This window comes from Mustela nivalis, assembly GCF_964662115.1.
Source record: "Mustela nivalis genome assembly, contig: HAP1_SCAFFOLD_2856, whole genome shotgun sequence".
Classification (NCBI taxonomy): domain Eukaryota; kingdom Metazoa; phylum Chordata; class Mammalia; order Carnivora; family Mustelidae; genus Mustela; species Mustela nivalis.
Window position 1 is genome coordinate 1 of NW_028133809.1, and position 25,973 is coordinate 25,973.

General features: G+C 34.5%; 1 protein-coding gene across 1 annotated transcript in view; it reads right to left on the bottom strand.

Moving 5' to 3' along the window:
- Window positions 1-688: 688 nt before the first annotated feature.
- Window positions 689-25,973, bottom strand: part of LOC309858589 (complement factor H-like) — a gene marked incomplete at its 3' end in the record, with an annotated part of 39,961 nt that continues 14,676 nt past the window's right edge. Inside the window, exons 3-10 of the mRNA XM_082751305.1 lie at window positions 15,085-15,267; window positions 13,283-13,456; window positions 10,470-10,646; window positions 9,534-9,716; window positions 9,245-9,427; window positions 6,755-6,814; window positions 1,361-1,543; window positions 689-898 (exon numbers count right to left, since the gene is read on the bottom strand). Coding sequence (XP_082607431.1) covers window positions 689-898; window positions 1,361-1,543; window positions 6,755-6,814; window positions 9,245-9,427; window positions 9,534-9,716; window positions 10,470-10,646; window positions 13,283-13,456; window positions 15,085-15,267 — 1,353 coding nt within the window. The remainder of the gene's footprint in view (window positions 899-1,360; window positions 1,544-6,754; window positions 6,815-9,244; window positions 9,428-9,533; window positions 9,717-10,469; window positions 10,647-13,282; window positions 13,457-15,084; window positions 15,268-25,973) is intronic.

A 25,973-nucleotide genomic window follows, 5' to 3' on the forward strand; every position in this document is an offset into this window, starting at 1 on the left:
GAGTTCTAGGGGGATGGGTGAAATAGGTGAAGGGGATTAAGGAGGGACCTTGTAATGAGCACTAGTTGCTGTATGGAATTGATTTATTATTATATTGCACACCTGACACTAATATTACTCTGTACATCAACTAACTGGAATTTAAGAAAACTTAAAAAAATCAAAAAATAAAAAAAAAGTCAATATATTTATGAGAGAGACTATCAGTGTTTCTTAAACCAATATAGTGAATAACAAAAAGAAGGCATCGGGAGTTAATCATCTTAAGATTAGTACCATATATTGTAAAAAAATCAAGAAGGAAATGATAAGAAAAACAATGCTGATGGCAAAGCAAAGCAAAAGTTACATACAACTTATATAAATAGTAGGAATATGAATAGGCATACCTATATGAATAGGTAGGTTTAATTGCACTACACACCTAGTTTTAATTAGACAATTGCCATCATTGAAACTGATTCTATAGCAAATCAATAAAATTAACAAAAATGGATAGATTTGATTATGCAGAAATTGGTAAAGTACATGATTATATAAATGACTTTAGATATTAAGAAACCTAAAGGAGAGTTTGTTTTTCTTTCTTTCTTTTTAAAGACCTCTTTCTCATGACTTTGATGACACTTATATTAATGGCTCTTACTGAAAATTGAAACTAGAATTTTAGTTTGCATACTGTCCTCACCTACACACAGGGGTAGAGAACTCCATTTTCCCACCTCACATGTTATCTCCTCTTTTTCAGATATCCCGAAACCATCCTCACAAGTGTAACTTAGTTTGCTGCCATGTGGGTAAAGATTAGGTTTCAATGTTTCTTTTATTCCTTCTGAAAATTCAGATGATTTAATGGTTCCATGTTCTATAGGAGGTGGTTGAGGACACCCGAGTTTTTCTGTATGAAGAACAGAGATCAAAGGGTCAAGTATAGATACAATGTATAAATTGAAAAATGCAATCAAATACCATTTGGGGTTTTAAAATAAGGATAACTTGGACAAATTAGATACCAAAACACTGAAAAACATTTGCAACTTGCAAGCATATGTATCTCCATAAAATCTATGCTATTATCTACTTGTTTGCTATGCCCCTTCATTCTTGTCCTGTTCATTATGAGGAGTAAAATAGGGGTAAACAGAAATTTTCTATGGTATTTGCACAATAGCCCAAAGCTGTTGTCTGTTCATTTCACAGCAGAAGTGTTAGAATACCGATTGATGTGTATACTTAGTTTGTAATTTACTGCTTCGAGGTAAAGTGAAACAGATTTAGAGAAAGGTTCCTTTACACAGAGCACAGAGGAGCATTAACGTCATTTGGAAGAATGTTATAAAGCAAGTTATGGGCTACTGACCAACACAGCGTGGTATTGACTGCCATATTCCATCTCGGCACACAATTTCTTCTGCACCCTGAATTATATAATTGTCTTGACAGACAACAGATACTTTTTCTCCATCCTGATAATTCACCGTCGTTGCCATATTTTGAGCATTGGGAATCTGAGGTGGAGGGGGGCACGGCTGTGTGCTAACTTCTAAAAATATTAAAATTAGATTTCTTGATTAAAAATTATAAGTTAAACATATTACAAAGATAATTAAAACAGAAAACTCAAAAATAATGTACTGTTAATGATTAAATAATGACATTATTATATTTAATAATATATATTAAATATATATTATTATATTTAAACATCTTATACTTATCAGCTTGTAGAGCAATTTAATATATCACATGTGGTTTATAGTCTCACCGTCTTGTAGTAACTGTGTTTTATTCTTTCTGTGATAAATCTTGCATAATTTATGTAAACACTGAAAAACATTTGCAACTTTTAATGATTTCTAACCATTTGGAGGTTCTAACTGAATTGTCCACTCAGTAAGAGGCACCAAATAAATACTGATATTTGGATCCTATTTACAGATATCCATAATCAAATGTATTGTGATTGGATTAAAAACCTTCACAAGATGTGGAATGGAAGCTAATTAGTAAGAGGAAGAATTACATACCGTTAATGATCAATTATCAATTGATACAAATTGAAACAAATGATAATTATCAGTTACATATTCTTGGCTAAGATAAGGATTAGATATGTTCCTTAATAATTTATAGTGTTTTTGTTTTTTAAGATTTTACGGATTTATTTGACAGAGAGAGACACACAGAGAGACAGAGAGGGAACACAAGCAGGGGGAGTGGGAGAGGGAGAAGCAGGCTTCCCACTGAGCAGGGAGCCCGATGTGGGGCCTGGATCCCAGGACCCTGGGATCATGACCTGAGCCGAAGGCAGACGCTTAACAACTATGCCACCCAGGCACCCTTAAACTGTGTTTTTAAAGTTACAAAACTCTCTGGAGATACTGTTTCCTAGCTTGCCTACACTGTTGAGAGGTAGGAAGGTTAATGAAATGCACCCTCTTGAACAGATCAGACAGGCTGGCTTCAGTTGCATGACCAGCAGGGACACATGATTCCTCTGTCAACTTGTGTTTGAGCTCCCAAAGAACTGAGATACCACACATGTATGGTGGCAGCTCTTAATCTGAAGACAAAGCATGTTTGTTCAAAACTGAGGGAAGACTCTGGATGGCTCTACTGGGAGGCTTTGGACCTCTTTATGATTCCTTGATTTTGCTTTCTCCTGTAGTGCGTTTATTTCATTAAAGGCGTTATGTGAGTGTACATGGGGAAGTCTTTTTTTTTTTTTTTAAAGATTTTATTTATTTGTTTGACAGACAGAGATCACAAATAGGTAGAGGCAGGTGGAGAGAGAGGAGGAAGCCAACTCTATGCTGAGCAGAGAGTCCAACATGGGGCTCGATCCCAGGACCCTGAGATCATGACCTGAGCTGAAGGCAGAAGCTTTAACCCACTGAGCCACCCAGGCACCCCATCTGGGGAGTCTTGTAAGTCCCTTCAGTTAACCAAGATTTTGTAGTCAATGAAGAGAAATATTTGACTGAATACACTCTATTCATGCTTACTAATATTTTCTATTTCTATCTTATATTTTCTCTTTCTCATATTTTCTATTTCTAAGTGTAGAAGTATTTTATATTTAACCAGAAACTTTTTTCTTATTTGTTCCAAATATCTTGGCATATTTTTTCAATGCAGTATCAAGGACTGAGTTTCTTCTGTATCTGATATTTAACCATTTCTGCCCTAATAATCTTAATTTGTACTTCTGATACATTTGCCAGAGTTTGGTCTAGCAACTAAATTTCCCTAAAGGCAAAATTACTATTCTGCAAATCATCTGTTTATGCTTTTAAAAAAAAGTCTCTCTATATTTTTGTGTTTTAATTAATTATTTGTATTTTATTTTACTTCCAGTTTTAAAAATCATTCTTTTCTTTCTTTCTTTCTTTTTTTTTTTTTTTTTTTTTTTTGCAGTACTTTGTACAGCAATCAACTCTTAAAAGAGAATGAATCTATTTAGGAAAAAATAAATATTTGGAAATTAAGCAAAAAAATTGTAAATAAATGACATATTAAGGAAGAATTCACAAGAAATATTAGAAACCATTTCAGATAGAATTAAATGAAAATGAAATGTATATAAAATTTTTGAGACTGCTACAGCAGGGAGGGAAAAATGGAGTTTCTCTTTAAAAAGTAGGATGGTTTAAATCCATGTTTCAATTTTCTACCTTAAGAAATGAAATATAAAATTAAAATCAATGTAATTAGAATAAAAAAAAACAGTTAAGCCCACAGAAGAGAGAAAATTGAGGAAGACAAATAGAAAAAAGAAAACAGAAAAGACAGTGAATGTTAATAAGGCTAAAAAAATAGAAGAGAGAGTAAATGAAGAAAATTAAGCATTAAAATTGGCTATTTGGAAATACTAATAAAGCTGAAGAAAAAAAAACCCAAGAAGAATAATCAAGTATAAGAGAGAAACAAATATCAATGTCAAGAATGAAAGAAGTGATACTAACAAATTACATAATTAAAAGGAAGATAGAATATTAAGTGACTATTAAAACAATTGCATACCAATCAACTTCATAAATTAGATAAAAGAGAGACATTTCTTCAAAAATATAATTTCCTTGCATTGACAAAAGACAATAAGGAAACATGAATATTTCATTACTTATTAAACAAAATGAATTATTCATCAAGAAAAACTTCCAAAAAAAAGAAAATTATATATCAGATGACTTTGTGGGCAAAGTCTATCAAACATTTAAGGTAAACATAATAAAATAATAATATGTGTAATAATAATATTACATAAATACTTTCAGAAAACAGAGAAGCAGAAAGCAGTCCACATTTTGTTTTATGAGGCCACGATAATCCTAGTAATAAAACTTGGGAGATGCATTTAAAGAAAAAAGTAACTATAAATTTATATTCCCCATGAATATAGATGCAAAACTCCTTAAAAATATATCAGCAAATTGAGTACATGAAAATGTAGAAAGAATAACATGTCACCATCTAGTAGAGTTAACTCTAGGGAAGAGAGATTTGTTCAGCATCCCAAGATTCATGTCTATACCTCACTGTATTAACAGAATTAAGGAAGTCATATTATTATATCAAGAGATACATAAGAAGCATTAAAAACATTCAACATTGGTGATCATAAAATTTCTCAGTTAAGTGAGAATGGAAGGCAATGTCCTTAAACTGATAAGGGCATTTACAGAAATCCTAAACTGACATTATACTTGTGGTAAAATGTTGAATACCCTCTCCCAGTGATCAGGAATGGGACAAAGATATATGTTCTCATCACTTTGTTTCAACAGTTTACCAGAGGTCCTAGTCAGTAAATAAAAATGAACCGGCAAAAATAAAATCTTGTATTTTCAGTGATATAACTGCTTACAGAAATTGCAACATATCTACAAAATAGTACCTGAAATGAATAATGGAAGTGATATAGTGTCAGAGTATAAAATCAATGTGAACGATTCAAGTGGGAGGACCAATGCAGGAAGAAACTGACCTCTTCCCAGCGACACCAGATGTATATGGAATAATTTCCTCTGAAAGGACCTGAAAACTAGCTGGAGAGCTCCTTCACAACAAACAGTGAAAGGGCCATTTCCAGGTAGGTAGGAGAGTCAAGACCTAGTAGGGACAGAAACCCCACCCCTGGCAGGGCCACATACAGTCAGGTGTTCTCCCACACAAGCTTCTCCCTGAGCAAAGAGAGGTTTGTGTCTCACATCAGCACCCCAAACTCTGGGACTTGCAAAAGCAAGATGAGCCCCCAAAACACCTGGCTTTGAAAACCAAAGGGTCTCACATCCAGGAGACCCAATGGGCTGCAGAGAACAGAGATTTTTTTTTTTTAAAGATTTTATTTATTTATTTGACAGAGCGAGTACAAGCGCACACAAGCAAGGGGAGCGACAGGCAGAGGGAGAAGGAGAAGCAGACTTCCAGTTCAGCAGAAATCTTGATGTGGGGCTCAATCCCCCCCACCTTGAGATCATGACTTCATTGGAAGGCAGTCACTTAACCCACTGAGCCACCCAGGCGCTGCCAGAGTCACGAACCTCAGGGGACCCACGTGAAAGGAGGAGTTGGAGAAACACCTAGACACATGAGAAGGAGATTCATTTGCTAATCTTAAAACATCTATTTGAGGGGCAGGGGTCTGTTGGGACTCTTTCCCCCAATGGAGATGCTGACACTTTTTCTCCTCGTTGGTACCACCCACGGATGCACTCCAGCCCAGGGCTCTCCTGGAGCCCGAGCTCTGTCTTCTCCTGCAGCCTCGCTAACGCTGGCAAGCATGCTCAGCCCACAGAGGCGACGCTCCTTGATCTTCTGGCTCTCCTGGCCAGAGAGGCTTGCCTTTCTGGGTCCCACAGGACTGTAACACTGGAAAGGTCATTCATGGCAGGTTACTCCAGGGCACTACCCAGACATTGGATTGAAATACACCCCCAGGCTTGCTGTGACCATGGCCTATTTACGTGTCCTGGAACGTTAGCTTCAGGGACAGACTTCAGATTTGCGGCACATCTGGAGGCTTCTCCAGGAACAGGAAAGGAAACTTGAGGGGGACAAGAGGAATGCCAACTTTGTGCTCTCTTCAGCCTCAAAGAAAACCCAAACACTAATTCTTTTTTTTTCTTTTATTTTTTATAAACATATATATATTTTTAATTTTTTTATTTTTTTTTAATTTTTATTTTTTTTATATAAACATATATTTTTATCCCCAGGGGTACAGGTCTGTGAATCACCAGGTTTACACATTTCACAGCACTCACCAAAGCACATACCCTCCCCAATGTCCATAATCCCACCCCCTTCTCCCAAACCCCCTCCCCCCAGCAACCCTCAGTTTGTTTTGTGAGATTAAGAGTCACTTATGGTTTGTCTCCCTCCCAATCCAAACACTAATTCTTACAGCTACCTGTAAGAATGTTAATTTAAGGCAACCTCGTTTCTGGGTTTTGTTTTATAGCCGACTAAGGCACTAATGCAATTAATTCTTAGGTATAGTGTTTGGGCTAGTTTCTGAATTTCCTTCCAGCTGAAAAATTATGTGTACTGATACATAAGCAAAAAATTTTAAGACACAAAAATACTAAAATTACAAGTTAGGAAGAAATAGATTAAGTTTTTGAAAACAAGAGCTTACCTGTGCAGCTTAGTTCGGGGTTCCATTGCCCATTTATGCATGTTGAGTATTTCAGCTTTGTTGTTCCTCTGCATTTATAACTTATCTTCTTGTTATGATCATATACAGTCTTACCTAATTGTTGTGCCTCTTTTCTAGTCAAGCTGTATTTACATTTTTCAAGTTCATTGGTTGCTATAAAATGAAGATATTCCTTTGAAAAGACTAATAAGAATCAAAGTAACTACTACAAAAAAATAGTTTAGAGTCAATAGTATGATGAAATTACCATCTGAGCCCATAAATCCCACCAACCAATCTACTCCTGACCATATGGCATGAGATGGGCTCTTATGTATGGACATAAGTCTCATGCCCATTCCTGGAGATTTCCGGGACAATGTCCATCATAAATACCTTCCCCACTTTGGGGATTAGAAAAGTGTAAGAGGCTCACTTTTTAGGATGATCTACATACTGAACAGTCATCACCTTGACTACATTTGGTCCCACATTTATCTGTGGAAGTAGAATATATGAAATTGCTAGCTTAAATATATTTTTTCAAAAAGATAATGTAATAATACAATAAGAAAAGTACAGCTAAGTTGTCTCTTACAGAATATTTAAGTTGATCTTCTGCATGATGGCTAAAAGAAAGGAACAGATGTTTGGAATGAGATACTGACTGTTTAAAGCCACAACCTATTTCCTCTTTATACTCTTACAATCTTTGAAGAGCTATTTTATATGCCAGCTCATCCTATAATTCAATACTATAAAGCTATAATAGTACATCTTTACTGACTCTGAGTTAAATATACGAACTTTTTATATAAATACATATTTTCAAAATTCAATGCAGAGTGAAGTACATTTTAGATTTGATAAAATATGAGTTGATGTAGGTTTTTGTTAATGATTTGTTAATGGTTAACCAAAGAAGTAATTAATGGTTTGTAATAAAAAAATAAAACAAAGGAGACTGATTCAAAGCACACTAGAGGCTGAGAATTTGTCCTGTTTTTAAGGTTTGTCCACAATGTTGAGTGAGACAAAACAAGGTGTTCAGGTGATGGTAACTGAGGGGCAATCTATAGTCAAAAAGAGTGGTGGCTGTTGTCATTGCCCTATGACTGATTAGTTTCTGAAAGAATTACTTTGTTTATTAGGAGAAAATAAACATTTGGAGAAGAGTGAACACCTAGACTTGCTAGAGGTACGATATTAATACTGAATAAAGAAAATTGGAGTAAGGCCTATGATAGGTTTAAGAGGATTAGGTTAAGCTGAATATAGGTAGAAGATTAACCTTTGGAAGGCCAACTCTGATATCAGGAAAGAATAATAATTGAAGCAGATAATTTAGAATAAGAATGAAAAATTGAGCATTTTCATGCCCGTTATAACTTCAGGTTTTTCCCTGATGTGAAGCAAGGGGTGATCATTTGTGGAGATAGAAGAGGACAAAGATGAGGTTTGGTCTTGAAGGACTGACTGTACGTCCAATGGGAATGTGTTTAGCAAAAACATAAGGATTAATAAACAACCAAACTTATGATTCATTCAACAAACTCCTGTTTAATGTGTGCTGTATGTCTGCCAGTCTTTTGGGTATTGGGAATACATCACGAACAAAAGAGGTAGTAAATCTCTGCTCTCATGGACGGTGTGCCTAAGCCCTGCCTTCTCCTTGGAACAATTAATGCCTAGAAATCTGATGAATAAGTAAGACGGGACACTCAGAGCTCTCTTTGAATGTAGGACTCAGGAAAACTCTAGGAAAGAACTCATTCCAAGAGAAAAATGAGAAGGGTCCCCAATATTTTCCAAGTTAGTCATAAAAGACTTGGTCATCCAAAGGTCAGGATGATTTACATACATAACCTGAGTGAAGTCATCCATCAGATTTGCTTCTGGCCTAACCCTGACTGCCTCTTTTGACAGAGTTCTTTGTCAATCTACTGATTGAGAGGGCCTGTGGCCCATCCACCCTCAGCACATTAACTTGTTGCATTTGAAACAGATTGGGAAATTGTTAGAGACTTGGAGAGAGGCAAGATTCCTCTAGGAAGGTAGCAAGTGGGTATTAACTTCCTTTTTCCAGGGCCTGAAATTAAAAGTACCACCTAAAAACAAAAGTGTTCTATTTTCCTGGCAATTAGTACTCCTATTTAAATAATATGAATAACCATAAGTAAAATTTAGCTTCATACTTAAAAACAGTTTTAATATCAGGGACAGAAACACTGATAAAATTCTATTGCTAATTTGTAGACCTATAATGAGCTACAAGCAATGTCTGCTTTCATTATAATTGAAGAACTGACTTTTTAAAAATAAGATTTTATTTACATATTTGAGAGAGAGAGAGCATGAGGAGGGTCAGAGGGAGAAGGAGAAGCAGACTCCGGCTGAGGAGGGAACCTGATGTGGGGGTCTCATCCCAGGACCCTGAGATCATGAAGTGAGTGGAAGGTAGATGCTTAACTGAGCCACCCACGTATCCCTACGACCAGTGATTTTCAAGACTATACCTCAATTTCAAAAATATGTTCGCAATAATGGCTTTTACAATAAAATGTTAAATTTCATTGACTGTCAATTTGACAAGTGTCTTCTCACCGATGCACTGAGGAAGTGGGGTCCACATTCCATTAAGACATGTAATTGACTTGTGTCCAATCATTGTAAAGTCTTCCATGCAATTGAACTCTACCGAATCTCCATGGTGATAGGGAGGGGCAGAAGACTCAACAACAGAGCCATAATGAAGTTCAGGTATATCTCTACATGTACTCTCCACCTCTGCGAAAATTTCACAAAAATATGTTTACTTACAAAATGCAATTTATGTGTTTATATGAATACACTGTTGATTTCTGTTTAAATATGAATACTTTTTATACATTACCAATACATATAGGCAAGTCTGTCCATTGCCCATCAACACACTGAATTTTTTTAAAACCCTTCATCAGAAATCTAGTATTGCAAACATATTCCACCAAATCATTGTGTTCATAGATTTCTTTTTGTGTTTCTTTAACTTCCCCATTGAGGAGTTGAGGAGGTGGAGCACACTGTTTTGTTTGCTCTAGAAGAGAAATACTGTGTAAATAATGGTTAAATTATCTATCTATTCTACGACTTAAAAATCCATAAAATTGAGAGTTTTAAAAATTAATTAATGTAATTTACAATATAATTTTTATAGCATTCTCAAACAACGGCATTACATCAGAAACATGTTTCCCAGTTCTATTATTTACACTGAACAAGGGCATTGGAAGTATATTTAAGCCCAGAAAATATGTTTAATATTCTAGATATTCTAAAGATGTGTGCAAACCAATTAATAAATGTGGTTGTGTAAATTACAGCAATATTCATATTTCATGGAAACATTTTATCAAAAGTGTTGGAGAAAATGCCATGATTTGAGAAAAGCATTTGATCAAGATGTTTTAACTTTGATTAAGCATACATATGATTGAATTGAAAATAAGTTGCTTGAATATTATTTAGACACAATGAAACTTGAGGAAAGGCCCATGCTATACAAAGTGTCCAATATTATTGGTGAAACTGTAGACAAGGAAAAACAACAAAAGGAATGTGAGACATCATATGTGTATCTATGCATACTTCCACTACATATTTCAAGAAACCATTGGAGATTAATTGCTTAACTAAGGGAGTCTGAAGGATCTACCCACCCAGTACATGTCCTGGCTTAATGCACTAGATTATAGACACACTCAAAGCCAACAGAAAATTAAGATGTAAAAAAAAGGCTGATATCCAAATCCTAATTCTTATTTTAGCAATTGTTAAGATAGATATTCACCTTTACATGTTGGAAGATTAGGGGACCATCCAAAGTGGTAACATTGAACTGAATCTGGTCCAACTCTTTTAAGTCTTGGTTTGCAGAAGAATTTCAACGTGTCTCCAACTCTATATTTGTTCTTTCTGGGATTAACAATTAAGTTTTCTTCTACTTCTGGAACCTTGCATTCTATTTCTATAAAAAAATGTCAAACAATTTAGTGAGAATATTTAATCAATCATCACTGAAGTAAAATAAAAATGAGGATTTGAATACTGCATATACAGAGGGGCATCAGATAAATCCTCCTCCTTGAAAAATATTCCATATTAGATTTTACACACCTAAATTCATAGAGGACTAAGGAATATTAAGGCATTGAATAGCAGTATATGTATCCTGAAAATTTATTTGTAATGTCAACTTGCTTATATTGGATCTAATTTTATAACTGCCATTTATTTATAAAATATAAGTGATATTGTTTTGTACTGTCAAAACAGGAAAGTATTCTCTTGCATTAAAAAGAGTGATGCTATAATTTTAAAATTGCACTCAAAAAAGAATTGGTATTTTAATTTAATGTAAATATAATTGGAGAACCAGAACACACTTAAGGCATTTCTAATGTGGCTTAAAGACACTATTAAAATTGCTTAATTTTTTTATATTATATTATATCATGTTAATTATATTAGTAAAGAAATAAAACTGAACCATAAACTGAAACATGAAACAAAGTAAAGAAGCATATTCAAGGTCACATAACTAGGCATATTCTAGGTGTCCTGAGTATTTATATAATATACAACTATTTTTATTGAGCCTCTAATTTATATCATCTGTTAATAAACTGTTGATTATTCTGATTCAATTTAAGAATATGAAAATTAGGGGCGCCTGGGTGGCTCAATGGGTTAAAGGCTCTGCCTTCGGCTCGGGTCTTGATCTCAGGGTCCTGGAATCGAGCCCCATGTGGGGCTCTCTGCTCAGCGGGGAGCCTGCTTCCCTTCCTCTCTCCCTCTGCCTGCCTCTCTGCCTTCTTGTGATCTATGTCAAATAAATAAAATCTTAAAAAAAAGAATATGAAAATTATCCCTTTAAATTTATCAAATTTGTGACATTTATGACATTCCTAAATATTATAAAATGCATTTTTCAAATTTGGAACTCTTCTATCTTGCTAATTAATTTGCAAAATTAAAAACTGGGATTTAAATATTAGAATCATACTAAAATGAAAAACAATCCTTTGACATAGCAGAGCATTTGTAATTATTAAAACATTTTACAGATGAAGAAGAGTGAACAAAGCTCCAAATAAGCTTGGTTATTGCCCTAGGATACATGTTTAGTCAACAATGGAATTAGAATTTAGTCAATGATGGAATTGGAATTGACTTGGCTGACTCCACAGGATTCACTTCCTTATCCTTTAATCACTTCCTTCTCTCCACATCTATGAAAACAGCCATTCCAAAATGTTTTCTTCTCCCTGTTCTCTGGGTCCTCCTTTTTTCTAGCTACTTTGCCACCCACTTCTCTTCTGCCTGACACCTAAACTTTGGAATGCTTCAGGGCTCAGTCTTGAGGTCTCTTCCCTTTTTATTCTGTATTCTTTTCCAGTTTGCTGTCATCATTTATTGGGTGACGATTCTAAATATTATCTTTCTTAGTTAGACTCATATATTCAGCTCTGTAGTTTACATATCCAATTTTGACTGTCCTTGGGCAGCTCAACCATAACGTGCGCAAATCAAAAGCTGTGATGTTCCTGCCAACGTGCTCTTTCTTCTGTCAGCACCATCTCATAGAAAAGCATTGCCATTTAGCCGCTTGCTTATGAAAAAAATTTAAAACAAGCATGTGAATCCCTTGACCATTACTCTGTCTTGCATCCAATATTTAGTAAACATCAGCTGTGTTTTCTATCAAGAAAGTAGATCTCGCATGTGTTCTGCTTTGCAGCTCGTCAGCCGTCACCTCATCCCAATCCCCACACTGACTCATCCTGCATAAACTTGTGAATCCTCTCTTCCCCACCACAAGCTTTCCTTAAGACTTCTTTATGGATTTTTATCAATTAAAAAAATTAATCTAAAGGCTGACTTGCCTTGAAAATAACCTGAATAATTCTTTTTTGCTTCCTATCCAGCCTCAGTCCATAAAACTCTCCCAAATCTTGAGTAGAACCTGCTCACCCTGATATTTCCCAAATATTGTTTCATTGTCAAGGTTTTGCACAAACTGTTCCTTTGGCTTGGAACACTCTAAATCCACACAAGTTTCCCACAGATTCAAGTCCTACTCCTACTCCTAGAAAATAGTGGATTCGCAAACACAGAGAGAGTCATGTAATAATTGTCCATGGAACTTGTCAAAGTCAGAAAAGAAAGCTTTGGGAGCTGAGGAAATTAACAGTTGAGGTAGAAAGTGTAAAAGCTGAAACTCAAGAGCAAAACAGCTGAGGAAATTGTTAGAAACTATAATTTGGGGTTTCTTATGCCATACACTAAAAGAACCCCATTTAAAATAATATGAAAGACTGCATTTGGATTAAGAAACATGATTATACTTTATTTACAAATCTATCATGCATATGGCCCATAGGACACATTAATGTACTGTGTTAAAGATAAATTATTGTCTTTGAGCTTTAAAACACCCGGTTCTCCCAGGTTGCATTGAATCAGGAGACACTTGTTTTTAGTCATCATCTCTTAATAATGAATTTAAATAATGCAAATTTGTTCAAAATGGAACATTTTAAATATATTTTGTTGATTTTGTTAATCCTGAATTAAAGAATACCTGAAAAAAACAGCACTTACCATAACATGCTGGTATATGAGACCAACCGTCGCTGCCACATACTATGGAACCTGTGCTCCCATCTCTGCTTTCATATCCGTCAAGGCACTCATAGTCCAACTTGTCATTGACTTTAAACCACTGGCTATTACTTCTGATTCTGGCATTCTCCAATACTGGCATGTCACAATATTCTAATGCAGAACAGAATCCAAGGTTTCATTTCTAATATTTTTTAATGGACAATGCAATTAAATCTCATCCCAAAGAGGTAAAAAAAAACTTTAATTAGTATGTGCTAATAAATTATGTATCATATTAAAAGAATCTAAGAATACCAGTGATAAGTCATTGTCCTGAAAAAGTTACTCAAAATGAAAATAAAAATGTGTCTACACAGAGTTTTTCTTTTTGCTAAAATACTGTGAATAATTTCTTCTAAGAACACGTTTCTCAATATACTTACATGTTTATCCCATGCTTATAATAAAATAGGCCATTACAGATGTATCATACCTTATCTAGCAAAGCAGAATGACATTTTGTGAATTAAGTTGACTCATTAGCAGTGTGACAAATAGACCAGATTGGTTGATTCAAGATTAATTTTCAACTGTGCAAGTAAATTTTTAAACATTCTATAAAACTGTACTTGACAACATAATAATTTCTAAAGCTCATATGCTGATTTTCTTTCTCAAATATATTCCTAATGGCTGTGTATTCTTTTGAATTCACCAAGATTGAATAAAGAGATAATTCTATTTTTTTATAATTCATTATAAGGAAGTAAAGTGATAAAAGTCTGAATTTTTGCTAACAGAATACTAGAATGATGTTAATAAAGGTTTAATAATTCATCTCGAATGTTATACTGTGTTATGTAGGCATCTACCTTAAAGCTTTAAAAAAGAAAGCAAAACTATACTAGTGAAAAATGAGAGAGAGAGATTTTCTCTTTCATAATAAGAGTGTTTTAATGGATAACTGATTACAATTTAGTATAAAATGAGTTCGATACAGGAACAAGTTTTATCTTTTTTTTTCCTGCGGCTAGTGCCCATAGTAAACATGGAAATTGAAAAAAATAAGTAAATGAAAACAATAGAAACAGATTTTCAAATATCCACTTTACTTAAAGTGAATATGCTAAATATCAGTTCAAACTATCACTGTGTAGCTTTGGAGGATAAAATAAATGGAGCAAAGTGTTCTCAGAAAACTTTCATAAATATCTAGGAACAGGGAAATCTTTCAACACAGCCGCATTTGGTACTATCTGGAAACATTTCTGCCTCGAATAAATAGATGTTTATGAGATTTCCCCAGGGAGAGGATTTTTTAGAAGTGGACCTACCCTGGATTATCAAACATGTAAATTCTATGGGTTAAATTAAAATTATGCACTATGGACCCGGATCTTCACTTAAAAACATAACTTTCATGTCTAGGTACAAAGACTGACATAAAAGTTTAATCACTTTAAAACAGGTACAGTAGGCACAAGGATGTCAGCTAAACATAAATGAGTTTCTAGGAGAATACACATAAGGCTCTCTATCTAGTTTCCAAATCACAGGATGTTTTATTTTAATTAATTAAATCACAGGATGTTTTAAAGTGGAAGAAAACTTGAACTGAAGATGGACTGATATTCCACCCTACAAGTGATTAATCTTAATAGTAAAAAAATTACATATTTTTTCATTTATCTTTTCAAATGGGAACCATGTAAGCCCTTGCCCACAGAGAAGAATTAAGTTAAAGTAAATTTTTGCATAACAGTCATCAGGATAATGAATATGAACATAAAATTACTTACTAATACATGTGGGTTGAGGTGACCATCCACTTTCCAGACATGTAATTGATCCTGAAGTTTTACCATCTGGTGTTATATATCCTGATTTACACTGATATTGTGTTTCATTATTCAAGGGATATGCAAATTTATATTCAGAAAAAAATCCATTTTCAATTGCTATCTCCGATTTTAAACATCTTTCTGAAAGGGGGAAAGTATAAGGAAAAGAAAAGCATATAAATAAACATCTTTATGAAGACTTAGGTAATATAACAATATAAAAAATAAGGACTCATTTATAAATGAAAACCTAGAAAACCTGAATCACCCAAATTCTTGTGACAGAGAAAATAAGCCATGAGATATTAAATCAGGATAGTTCATTAAAATTTCTTTTGGAATAAAGAAACAATATTTAAAATATCCAGAATCCCTTTTAGGAAATTATTAGAAGTTTATTTTGTTGATCTGGAATCCTACAGCATGCCAGAATTACACTGGCAATGGATCCGTTCCAGGCGCTTGTTTTAAATACTGTGTACTCAGGATCTCTTTAGCAACCCCTTCATTCAGTTAACTAATTGGGGTATCTCAGATGAGGTGGTGATCTCAGAGAATTTGCCACCATAGCTACTACAACTCTGAGAATTTGAAATGTTTGTCATCATAACCTGGTGCTTAAAACCATGCGGATACAAGGAGTTTGATGAATATGATACAGATTAACACATTACATTCATTGATTTTCCAAGACTAAAATGATGGTCCTCAAATTATGTATAACTTCACTTGAAACAATAAATAAGACTTCTGTCAGGCACCCGGTCTCTTCACAAAATTCAGCTTTTACTAGCCCATGGATAAAGAAGAAATCAAAGGAGAAAACATGGAAGTATGTCTATTTTCATAATTTTATTTTATTTCACAATTTCATTTCCTAGTTTTATTCCTTCACTTGGGGCACCTAGTAGACTGGTTATGAGATACCTGGAATATTAAACACTGAGGATATGGGATTAAAAGTATATAATCTTAAAAAAGAAAGACATTAAAGCAGCACCAGGGTGGCTGGGTCAGTTGAGCATCTGACTCTTAATGCTCAGCTCAGGTCTTGACCTCAGGGCTGTGAGTTCAAGCCCTGTGCTGGGCTCCATGCTGTGCATAGAGCCTACTTAATAAATAAATGGAAATAAATAAACAAATAATAAATAAATAGACATTAAGTCCTTTGAATTGAATGAAAAGAAAAACATTTTAAATAAAATTTTGTGAGATGATACTAAAGTAGTGCTGAGAGAGAATTTTACCATTGTATAGCTGTAATAGAAAACAATAGACTGCATATCAACTCATTGTTTCTGCTTTAAGATATAAAAAAAAAGGCAAAAAGACCCAACATCCATATAAATTTGAAAATACAGACTATTATTAGGGAGATGGTGGAAGAGGTTTTTTTTATTATTCTCTATTTGATTTATTTGTGCTCTAATCTTTATTATTGCTTCCCTTCTAACTTCGGATTTGGTTTGTTTTTCTAGTTCCTTGAGGTATAAATTTGGGTTGTTTATATAAGATTTTCTATTTCAAAGTAGGCATTTGTCACTAAAAATTTCCCTCTTCCCACTGTTTTTGTGGCATCTGTGAATTTCGATACATTATATTTTTGTTTTCATTTGTCTCAAGAGATTTAAAAACAAATTCTCTTGCACTTTCTCCTATGACCCCATTGATTGAGAGTGTGCTGTTTTCTTTCTGTTTATTTGTGAATGTTCCCATTCTTTTTGCTGTTACTGATTTCTAGTTTTACTCTTTTGTGGTTGGAAAAGATACTGCATAGAATCTTTCACGTGCAGTTGAGGAGAATGGACTCTTCCACTGTTGGGTGGAAAATTCCACATATATCTATTAGGTCCATTTTGTTTGTATTGTTGTTCAAATCTAGGGCTTCTTTCTTGAATTTCTGTCTGGGTGTGCTACCCATTATTCAAAGTGGGGTATTGAAGTCTCCTAATTTTATTGTGTTGCTATCAACTTCTCCTCTTTAGATCTGCCAATATTTGCTTTATATATTTCAGAGTTCCAATGTTGGATCTACATATGTTCTGAATTGCTACATCTTCCTTTTGAGTTGACTTCTTTATTATTATATAATGACCTTCTGTGTCTTGAGAGACAGTTTGAGGCATAAAGTTAATTTTTAATTTTTCTGAGAGAAGTATAGACACTCCAACATTCTTTGGTTGCCATTCACATGAAATATCTTTTTCAATTCCTTCACTTTTAGCCTTTTGTGTCTTTAAATCAAAAGCAAGTTCTTTCGCTAAGCATGATATGATGATCTCCCTGATATGAGGAAGTGGTGATGCAACATGGGGGCTTAAGTGGGTAGGAGAAGAATCAATGAAACAAGATGGGATTGGGAGGGAGACAAACCATAAGTGACTCTTAATCTCACAAAACAAACTGAGGGTTGCTGGGGGGAGGGGGTTTGGGAGAAGGGGGTGGGATTATGGACATTGGGGAGGGTATGTGCTTTGGTGAGTGCTGTGAAGTGTGTAAACCTGGTGATTCACAGACCTGTACCCCTGGGGATAAAAATATATGTTTATAAAAAATAAAAAATTAATAAAAAAAACAAAAACAAACAAACAAACAAACAAAAAGCAAGTGCTTATTTGTTTTACTCATTCAAGTACTATATACCTTGATAAGTTTAATCCATTTACATTTAAAGCAATTATTGATTGGTGAACACTCTTTCATCACATTTGGATAATTGTCTTCCATTTTGTGATTGTTTTTCAATCTCTTCCACTTTTGATGACTTCCTTTATTATTTGATTGTTTTATAGTTATTCACTTTGATTCTTATCTTTGTACATTTATTAATGGTTTTCCTTCCTACCTAATGAAGTATAATTGACAAAACTGTATATATAAAGTATACAATGAGATGCCTTGGTACACATATACATTTGGAAATGATTTTCAAAATCAATTATTCACCTCATAATTACTTTTTTGTGGGTGGAATGCTTAAGATTGACTCTCTTAGCAAATCGAAGATATACAATACATTACTACCTACTGTAGTCATCATGCTTCAGAATTATTCATCTTATAACTGAAGGCTTAAGCCCATGGGCCATCATCTCCTCACTCTCCCCATTTGCAAGCCACTGATAAACACCATCCCACTCTCTGCTTCAATGAATTTGACCTTTTCTTTTTTTTCTCTTTTTGATTTTATATACAAGTTAAATCATGAAATATTTGTCTGTCCATGACTGTCTGAACTCGTGTAACATAATGTACCCTAGGTTTAATCATGTTGAAGTAAATATCAAGATTTTCTTTTTTCTCATGGTTGAATAATATTCCATTGTATGTATGTGTATATATATATATATATATATATATATATATATATATATATATCACATCTTCCTTATCCATTCACCCATCAATGGACAGAAGCAGGTTGTTTCCATATATTGTCTATTGTGAATAAAGCAATAATAAACATGAGGGTACAGATATTTCTTCAAGATACTGATTTCATTTCCTTTAGATATATACCAGAAATGGGATTGCTGTGTATTATGGTAGTTCTATTAAGTTTCTGAGAACTTCCATACTGTTTTCCATTGACATGTAACAAATTACATTCCCATCCAAGTATACAAATGTGCCTTTTACTCCACATTGTCACCAATATTTGTTATCTCTTGTCTTTTTGATAAAAGCCATTTTAACAGGTATGAGGTGATAGTTTATTGTGGTTTTGATTTGAATGCCTGATGTACAGTGATTTGGAATATCAACTGGGCATTTGCATGTATTCATCAAAAAAGAATTCTTAGTTCTGAAGAGAAAACAGTAATTTAAAAAGAGACAAGTTACCTGTTCTCAGGTATTTCCACTCTCTTCAGAAAATTTGTTATTAAATAAGTAATTAAAGAGATGTATGATATGCATTACAGTAGATAAATTCTATTTAGAAAAATAAAATATGGCAAGGTGATAAAAATTTGAGTGGGAATATTCCAAATGCGGTGGAATAGGATGGACCAGAACAACATACCTAATGCAAATTGGAAAAACAACAAACTTTGTGTGTGTGTGTGTGTGTACATTGAAAGGAACTAGATGTTCTGAGAAAAAAAAAAAGGATTAAATGACCTAAACCAAAGTGAGAGAAGGGCCTATTTCATGCATACATATTGCTTTTAGCCATTTATTTTCTGGTTGTATTTGCCAACTCTGGGTATGGACTGAAGATCAGGCTTTGCCTGAATGTGTGACTGTGATGAGGAAAAGAAAAACTAGACAATTTTGGAGGAATGTCCAACATGAAAAATTCTGAAACCCTGCAGAATAAGTGTGCTTTCCTGGAGCCCAAGTAGTTTCTTAAGAGTGGAGTGGAAGTTTCTATAGTGTCGTAGAGAAAGTCCCAATAAGAGAAAAATCTTGTTTCAAATACACAACTTTATTGCCATCAAGACAGTTGCTACCTTTGAAAGTCACTCAGAGTGAGATTTAGGAGCAGAGGTCAAAACGTCAGAAAAGCAGGATGAATCTCTCAGAGTGTTCAGGATAGGGTAAGAGAGACCAACAGGTTCTTGATAAAAAGCCATGATGGTCTCTACCTTGAGACGTTTGAAACTAGTAGTGGACCAACTCAAAATACAAGTGCAACTCAGACCCATCTGAGTTCACTTCATGGTTAAATCAAGAAAGGGCAAACACTTGTGAATGGGAGGTAAATAATATAAAAATTATCAGTACATTTATTTCATATGAAATGTACAGCTTTGGGTAAAAAAATTAAAAGACACACAGAGAAGCAAAAAAAAGTGATAAAAAAATGAAGCAAAAATAAATGGCTCATGGAAGAAGACACTCAAAACCATATGTTGAAATTAGTGTCAAGCTCTTTAGCTATTATGTATGTTAAAGAAAATACAGGAAAATAATAGATAAAGTGAGAAAAAAGATAAAGATATTCCAAAGAAAACTGATGCTTTAAAAATAATCATGTGTTCTAAAAAATTAAAAAAAAAATCAACTCTCAGATTCAAAAGCTAAGGGGGAATAAAATCCCAGAAGGGTAAATACAAAGAAAAGCTATAAACTATACCAAGGCTTTGCTGAAATCCAAAGATAAAGGCAAAATTTTAAAAGCAGACAAAGAGGGGCGCCTGGGTGGCTCAGTGGGTTGGGCCGCTGCCTTCGCCTCAGGTCATGATCTCAGGGTCTGGGATCGAGTCCCGCATCGGGCTCTCTGCTCAGCAGGGAGCCTGCTTCCCTCTCTCTCTCTGCCTGCCTCTCCGACTACTTGTGATTTCTCTCTGTCAAATAAATAAATAAAATCTTTAAAAAAAAGCAGACAAAGAAAAGAACACACATTTCTTTTAGGAGAACAATAAAAATAACTATGTTTGTAAAACTAACAACTGAGGCATGAAGTCAATGTACTGCCATTTCTAAAGTGCTGGAAAATGAATGGAACAGAGAACTCTGAACCCAGGAAAAACATATTGCAAAATGAAGGAGAATAGAAACACATTCTCCAACAAACCAAAAGCAGAGAGAATTCAACAACCGCAGACTGACATTACAAAAATCCCCACTAAAGCTCTCTAGGCTGAAGGAATATGATCCCATATATAAACAAAAAAGTGTAATATTAAATGAGGAGAACTGAAGAAAATAAATATATGGTTTAGTTAAAAGACTACCAAAAAATAATAAACAATGTGCTATATATATATTTTAACAGAATTTTAAAAACTCTATTGACTTAAAATTGATAACAATGTCTTATAGTGCAAAAAGTTCAGGAGTATAACACGTAGAAATAATAATAAAAATGTCAAGACACAACAGATGAACTTAAACTGTTTTAATGCTTATATAGTTTAGAATTAGTGAAAGTATTGATTAAGAGTAGATTGTAATAATCTGAGTATGCTTATTGTAAAACATTAATGTTAAGAGTTATATAAGTGATAGAAATGATATTGTGAGGTGGTAAAGAATAGTTGATTATTTTTTTTCTTCAAAAATTTTATTTATTTATTTGACGGAGATCACAAATAGGCAGAGAGGCAGGCAGAGAGAGAGAGAGGGAAGCAGGCTCCCCGCTGAGCAGAGATCCCGATGTGGCGCTCAATCCCAGGACCCTGAGATCATGACCTGAGCTGAAGGCCAGAGGCTTAACCCACTGACTCACCCAGATGCCCTTTGATTAATATTTTTAAAAGGCAGGAAAGGTGGAATAGAATAGATGACACACACACAAAAAAATAGCAGTATGTTAGACTTGAGTTTAACTGTATCAGTAATTACCATAAATGCAAATGGATTCATCACTCCCATTATAGTACAAGAACTGACTGGGGAAAAACAGAAAATAAAACCGATGCTGATTACTTTTGATAAAATGGGACCCAGCCACCTAGTGGCTTAGGTGGTTATGTGTCTGACTCCTGGATTCAGCTCAGGACCTAATCTTATGGCTCTGGGGTTTGAGCACCCTACTGGGCTCCCTGCACAGCAGGAGTCTGCTTGGATATTCTCTTCCTCTGCCCCTTCCCCTGCTCATGCTCTCTCTCTCTCTCTCTCAAATAAATAAACAAATCTTAAAAAAAAAAAAAAAACGGGAGTGACAGTTGAAAGTAAATGATGAAAACTAATCCACGATGAAAATATTAGCCAAAGAAGATAGGGTTAATATATTAATATCAGACAAATAATAATTTAAGGCAGAAAGTATTGTTAGATAAAAGAAGCCTATTTCACAATAGTGAAAGAACTACTTGAACAGAAAGATGAAATAATTCTAAATGTGTATGAACATTTAGAATGATTGCTGGAGTTGGCTCATACCAACTCACAGGAGATAATTTATAAACATTTCTTCCCAATGCAGTATTCAGTGATGTCACATTGCTAACTCAAATTTGACAATATTGTGAGTATTAACACATTGAGTGTTGGAAAATTCTACAAATCAAGACTCTTTCTTTTTTTTTTTTTGAATAGTTGATTGTTACATATTTGCCAGCATACCACTGTACATAAACCTAATAATATGTCTTCAATATATAAAGGAGTAAGAGAAGTGAACAAATCCATCCTCAAAGCTTGACATTTAAATACACTTCTCCAAGTATTTGATAGACACAGAGATAGACAAATAAGGATATAGAATATATGAATACTATTTTTGTTTTTAAGAGAGAGAGAGAGAGAATGAATGGAGTGGGAGGGATGTGGAGAGGGAGAGAGAGAATCCTAAGCAAGCTACACACTCAGCATGGAATCCAATGTGGAACTTGATCTCATGACCCTGATACCATGACCTGAGCTGAAATCAAGAGTCAGCCACTTAACCAACTGAGTCACCCAGGCACCCCAAATATATGAAAAATATTAACCAAATCGACCTTTTATATTCTGATAGAATGCAACCTTCAACAGGTTCAGATACATATTCATTCCAAGTGCACATGGAATATTCACCAAAATAAACTATAAGCAAGGCTCATCAAATTTCAAGATCGAAAATCATTCTAAGTAGATACCTTGACCACTAGACATTGTTAACAGAAAATAACTGGAAAAATCTTAAAAGTTTTGAAGTTAAACAACACTTCTAAATAACTCACAGGTTAAGAAGAAATCCCAAAACATATCATTTTGTTTGTATTGTTGTTCAAATCTAGGGCTTCTTTCTTGAATTTCTGTCTGGGTGTGCTACCCATTATTCAAAGTGGGGTATTGAAGTCTCCTAATTTTATTGTGTTGCTATCAACTTCTCCTCTTTAGATCTGCCAATATTTGCTTTATATATTTAGGAGTTCCAATGTTGGATCCACATATGTTGAGAATTGCTACATCTTCCTTTTGAGTTGACTTCTTTATTATTATATAATGACCTTCTGTATCTTGAGAGACAGTTTGAGACATAAAGTTAATTTTTAATTTTACTGATAAAAGTATAGACACTCCAACATTCTTTGGTTGCCATTCACATGAAATATCTGTTTACATTTCTTCACTTTTAGCCTATTGTGTCTTTAAATCTAAAGTGAGTTCCTGTTTATTACCTGTTCAGGTACTGTATACTTTTTAATAGTTAAGTTTAATCCATTTACATTAAAGGAATTATTGACAGGTGAACACTAATTATTCAAATTTGGATAATTATCTTCTGTTTTGTGATTTTTTTCAATCTCTTCCACTTTTGATGACTTCCTTTGTTATTTGAGTATGTTTTATAGTTATTACTTTCATTCTTATTTCCTTATCTTTTGTACTGTATTAATGGTTTTCTTTACTACTTCATTGATGTATAATTGATAAAATTCTATATATAAAATATGCAATGAAGAGTGATAATTTGACTTCTTCTTTGCCGATTTGGATGCCTTTAATTTCCTTTTGGTGTCTGATTGCTGAGGCTAGGACCGCTAGTACTATGTTGAATAGCAGTAGTGATAATGGACACCCTGCCGTGTTCCTGACCTTAGCTGAAAAGCTTTCAGTTTTTCTACATTGAGAATGATATTTGCGGTGGGTTTTTCATAGATGGCTTTGATGATATTGAGGTATGTGCCCTCTATCCCTACACTTTGAAGTGTTTTGATCAGGAAGGGATGCTGTACTTTGTCAAATGCTTTTTCAGCATCTATTGAGAGTATAATGTGTTTCTTGTTATTTCTTTTATTGATGTGTTGTATCACATTGACTGATTTGCGGATGTTGAACCAACCTTGCAGCCCTGGAATAAATCCCACTTGGTCGTGGTGAATAATCCTTTTAATGTACTGTTGAATCCTATTGGCTAGTATTTTGTTGAGTATTTTCGCATCTGTGTTCATCAAGGATATTGGTCTATAGCTCTCTTTTTTGGTGGGATCCTTGCCTGGTTTTGGGATCAAGGTGATGCTGGCCTCATAAAATGAGTTTGGAAGTTTTCCTTCCATTTCTATTTTTTGGAACAGTTTCAGGAGAATAGGAATTAGTTCTTCTTTAAATGTTTGGTAGAATTCCCCCGGGAAGCCGTCTGGCCCTGGGCTTTTGTTTGTTTGGAGATTTTTAATGACTGTTTCAATCTCCTTACTGGTTATGGGTCTGTTCAGGCTTTCTATTTCTTCCTGGTTCAGTTGTGGTAGTTTATATGTTTCTAGGAATGCATCCATTTCTTCCAGATTGTCAAATTTATTGCCGTAGAGTTGCTCATAGTATGTTCTTATAATAGTTTGTATTTCTTTGGTGTTAGTTGTGATCTCTCCTCTTTCATTCATGATTTTATTTATTTGGGTCCTTTCTCTTTTCTTTTTGATAAGTCAGGCCAGGGGTTTATCAATTTTATTAATTCTTTCAAAGAACCAGCTCCTACTTTCCTTGATTTGTTCTATTGTTTTTTTGGTTTCTATTTCATTGATTTCTGCTCTGATCTTTATGATTTCTCTTCTCCTGCTGGGCTTAGGGTTTCTTTCTTGTTCTTTCTCCAGCTCCTTTAGGTGTAGGGTTAGGTTGTGTACCTGAGACCTTTCTTGTTTCTTGAGAAAGGCTTGTACTGCTATATATTTTCCTCTCAGGACTGCCTTTGTTGTGTCCCACAGATTTTGAACAGTTGTATTTTCATTACCATTTGTATCCATGATTTTTTTCAATTCTTCTTTAATTTCCCGGTTGACCCATTCATTCTTTAGAAGGATGCTGTTTAGTCACCATGTATTTTGGTTCTTTTCAAACTTTCTTTTGTGGTTGAGTTCTAGCTTTAGAGCATTGTGGTCTGAAAATATGCAGGGAATGATCCCAATCTTTTGATACCGGTTGAGTCCTGATTTAGGACTGAGGATGTGATCTATTCTGGAGAATGTTCCATGTGCACTAGAGAAGAATGTGTATTCTGTTGCTTTGGGATGAAATGTTCTGAATATATCTGTGATGTCCATCTGGTCCAGTGTGTCGTTTAAGGCCTTTATTTCCTTGCTGATCTTTTGCTTGGATTATCTGTCCATTTCAGTGAGGGGAGTGTTAAAGTCCCCTACTATTATTGTATTATTGTTGATGTGTTTCTTTGATTTTGTTATTAATTGGTTTATATAGTTGGCTGCTCCCATGTTGGGGGCATAGATATTTAAAATTGTTAAATCTTCTTGTTGGACAGACCTTTTGAGTATGATATAGTGTCCTTCCTCATCTCTTATTATAGGCTTTGGCTTAAAATCTAATTGATCTGATATAAGGATTGCCACTCCTGCTTTCTTCTGATGTCCATTAGCATGGTAAATTCTTTTCCACCCCCTCACTTTAAATCTGGAGTGTCTTCGGGCTTAAAATGTGTTTCTTGGAGGCAACATATAGATGGGTTTTGTTTTTTTATCCATTCTGATACCCTGTGTCTTTTGACAGGGGCATTTAGCCCATTAACATTCAGGGTAACTATTGAGAGATATGAATTTAGGGCCATTGTATTGCCTGTAAGGTGGCTGTTACTGTATATGGTCTCTGTTCCTTTCTGATCTACCACTTGTAGGCTCTCTCTTTGCTTAGAGGACCCCTTTCAAGATTTCCTGTAGAGCTGGTTTGGTGTTTGCAAATTCTTTCAGTTGTTGTTTGTCCTGGAAGCTTTTAATCTCTCCTTCTATTTTCAATGATAGCCTAGCTGGATATAGTATTCTGGGCTGCATGTTTTTCTCATTTAGTGCTCTGAAAATATCATGCCAGCTCTTTCTGGCCTGCCAGGTCTCTGTGGATAAGTCAGCTGCCAATCTAATATTTTTACCATTGTATGTTACAGACTTCTTTTCCCGGGCTGCTTTCAGGATTCTCTCTTTGTCACTGAGACTTGTAAATTTTACTATTAGGCGACGGGGTGTGGGCCTATT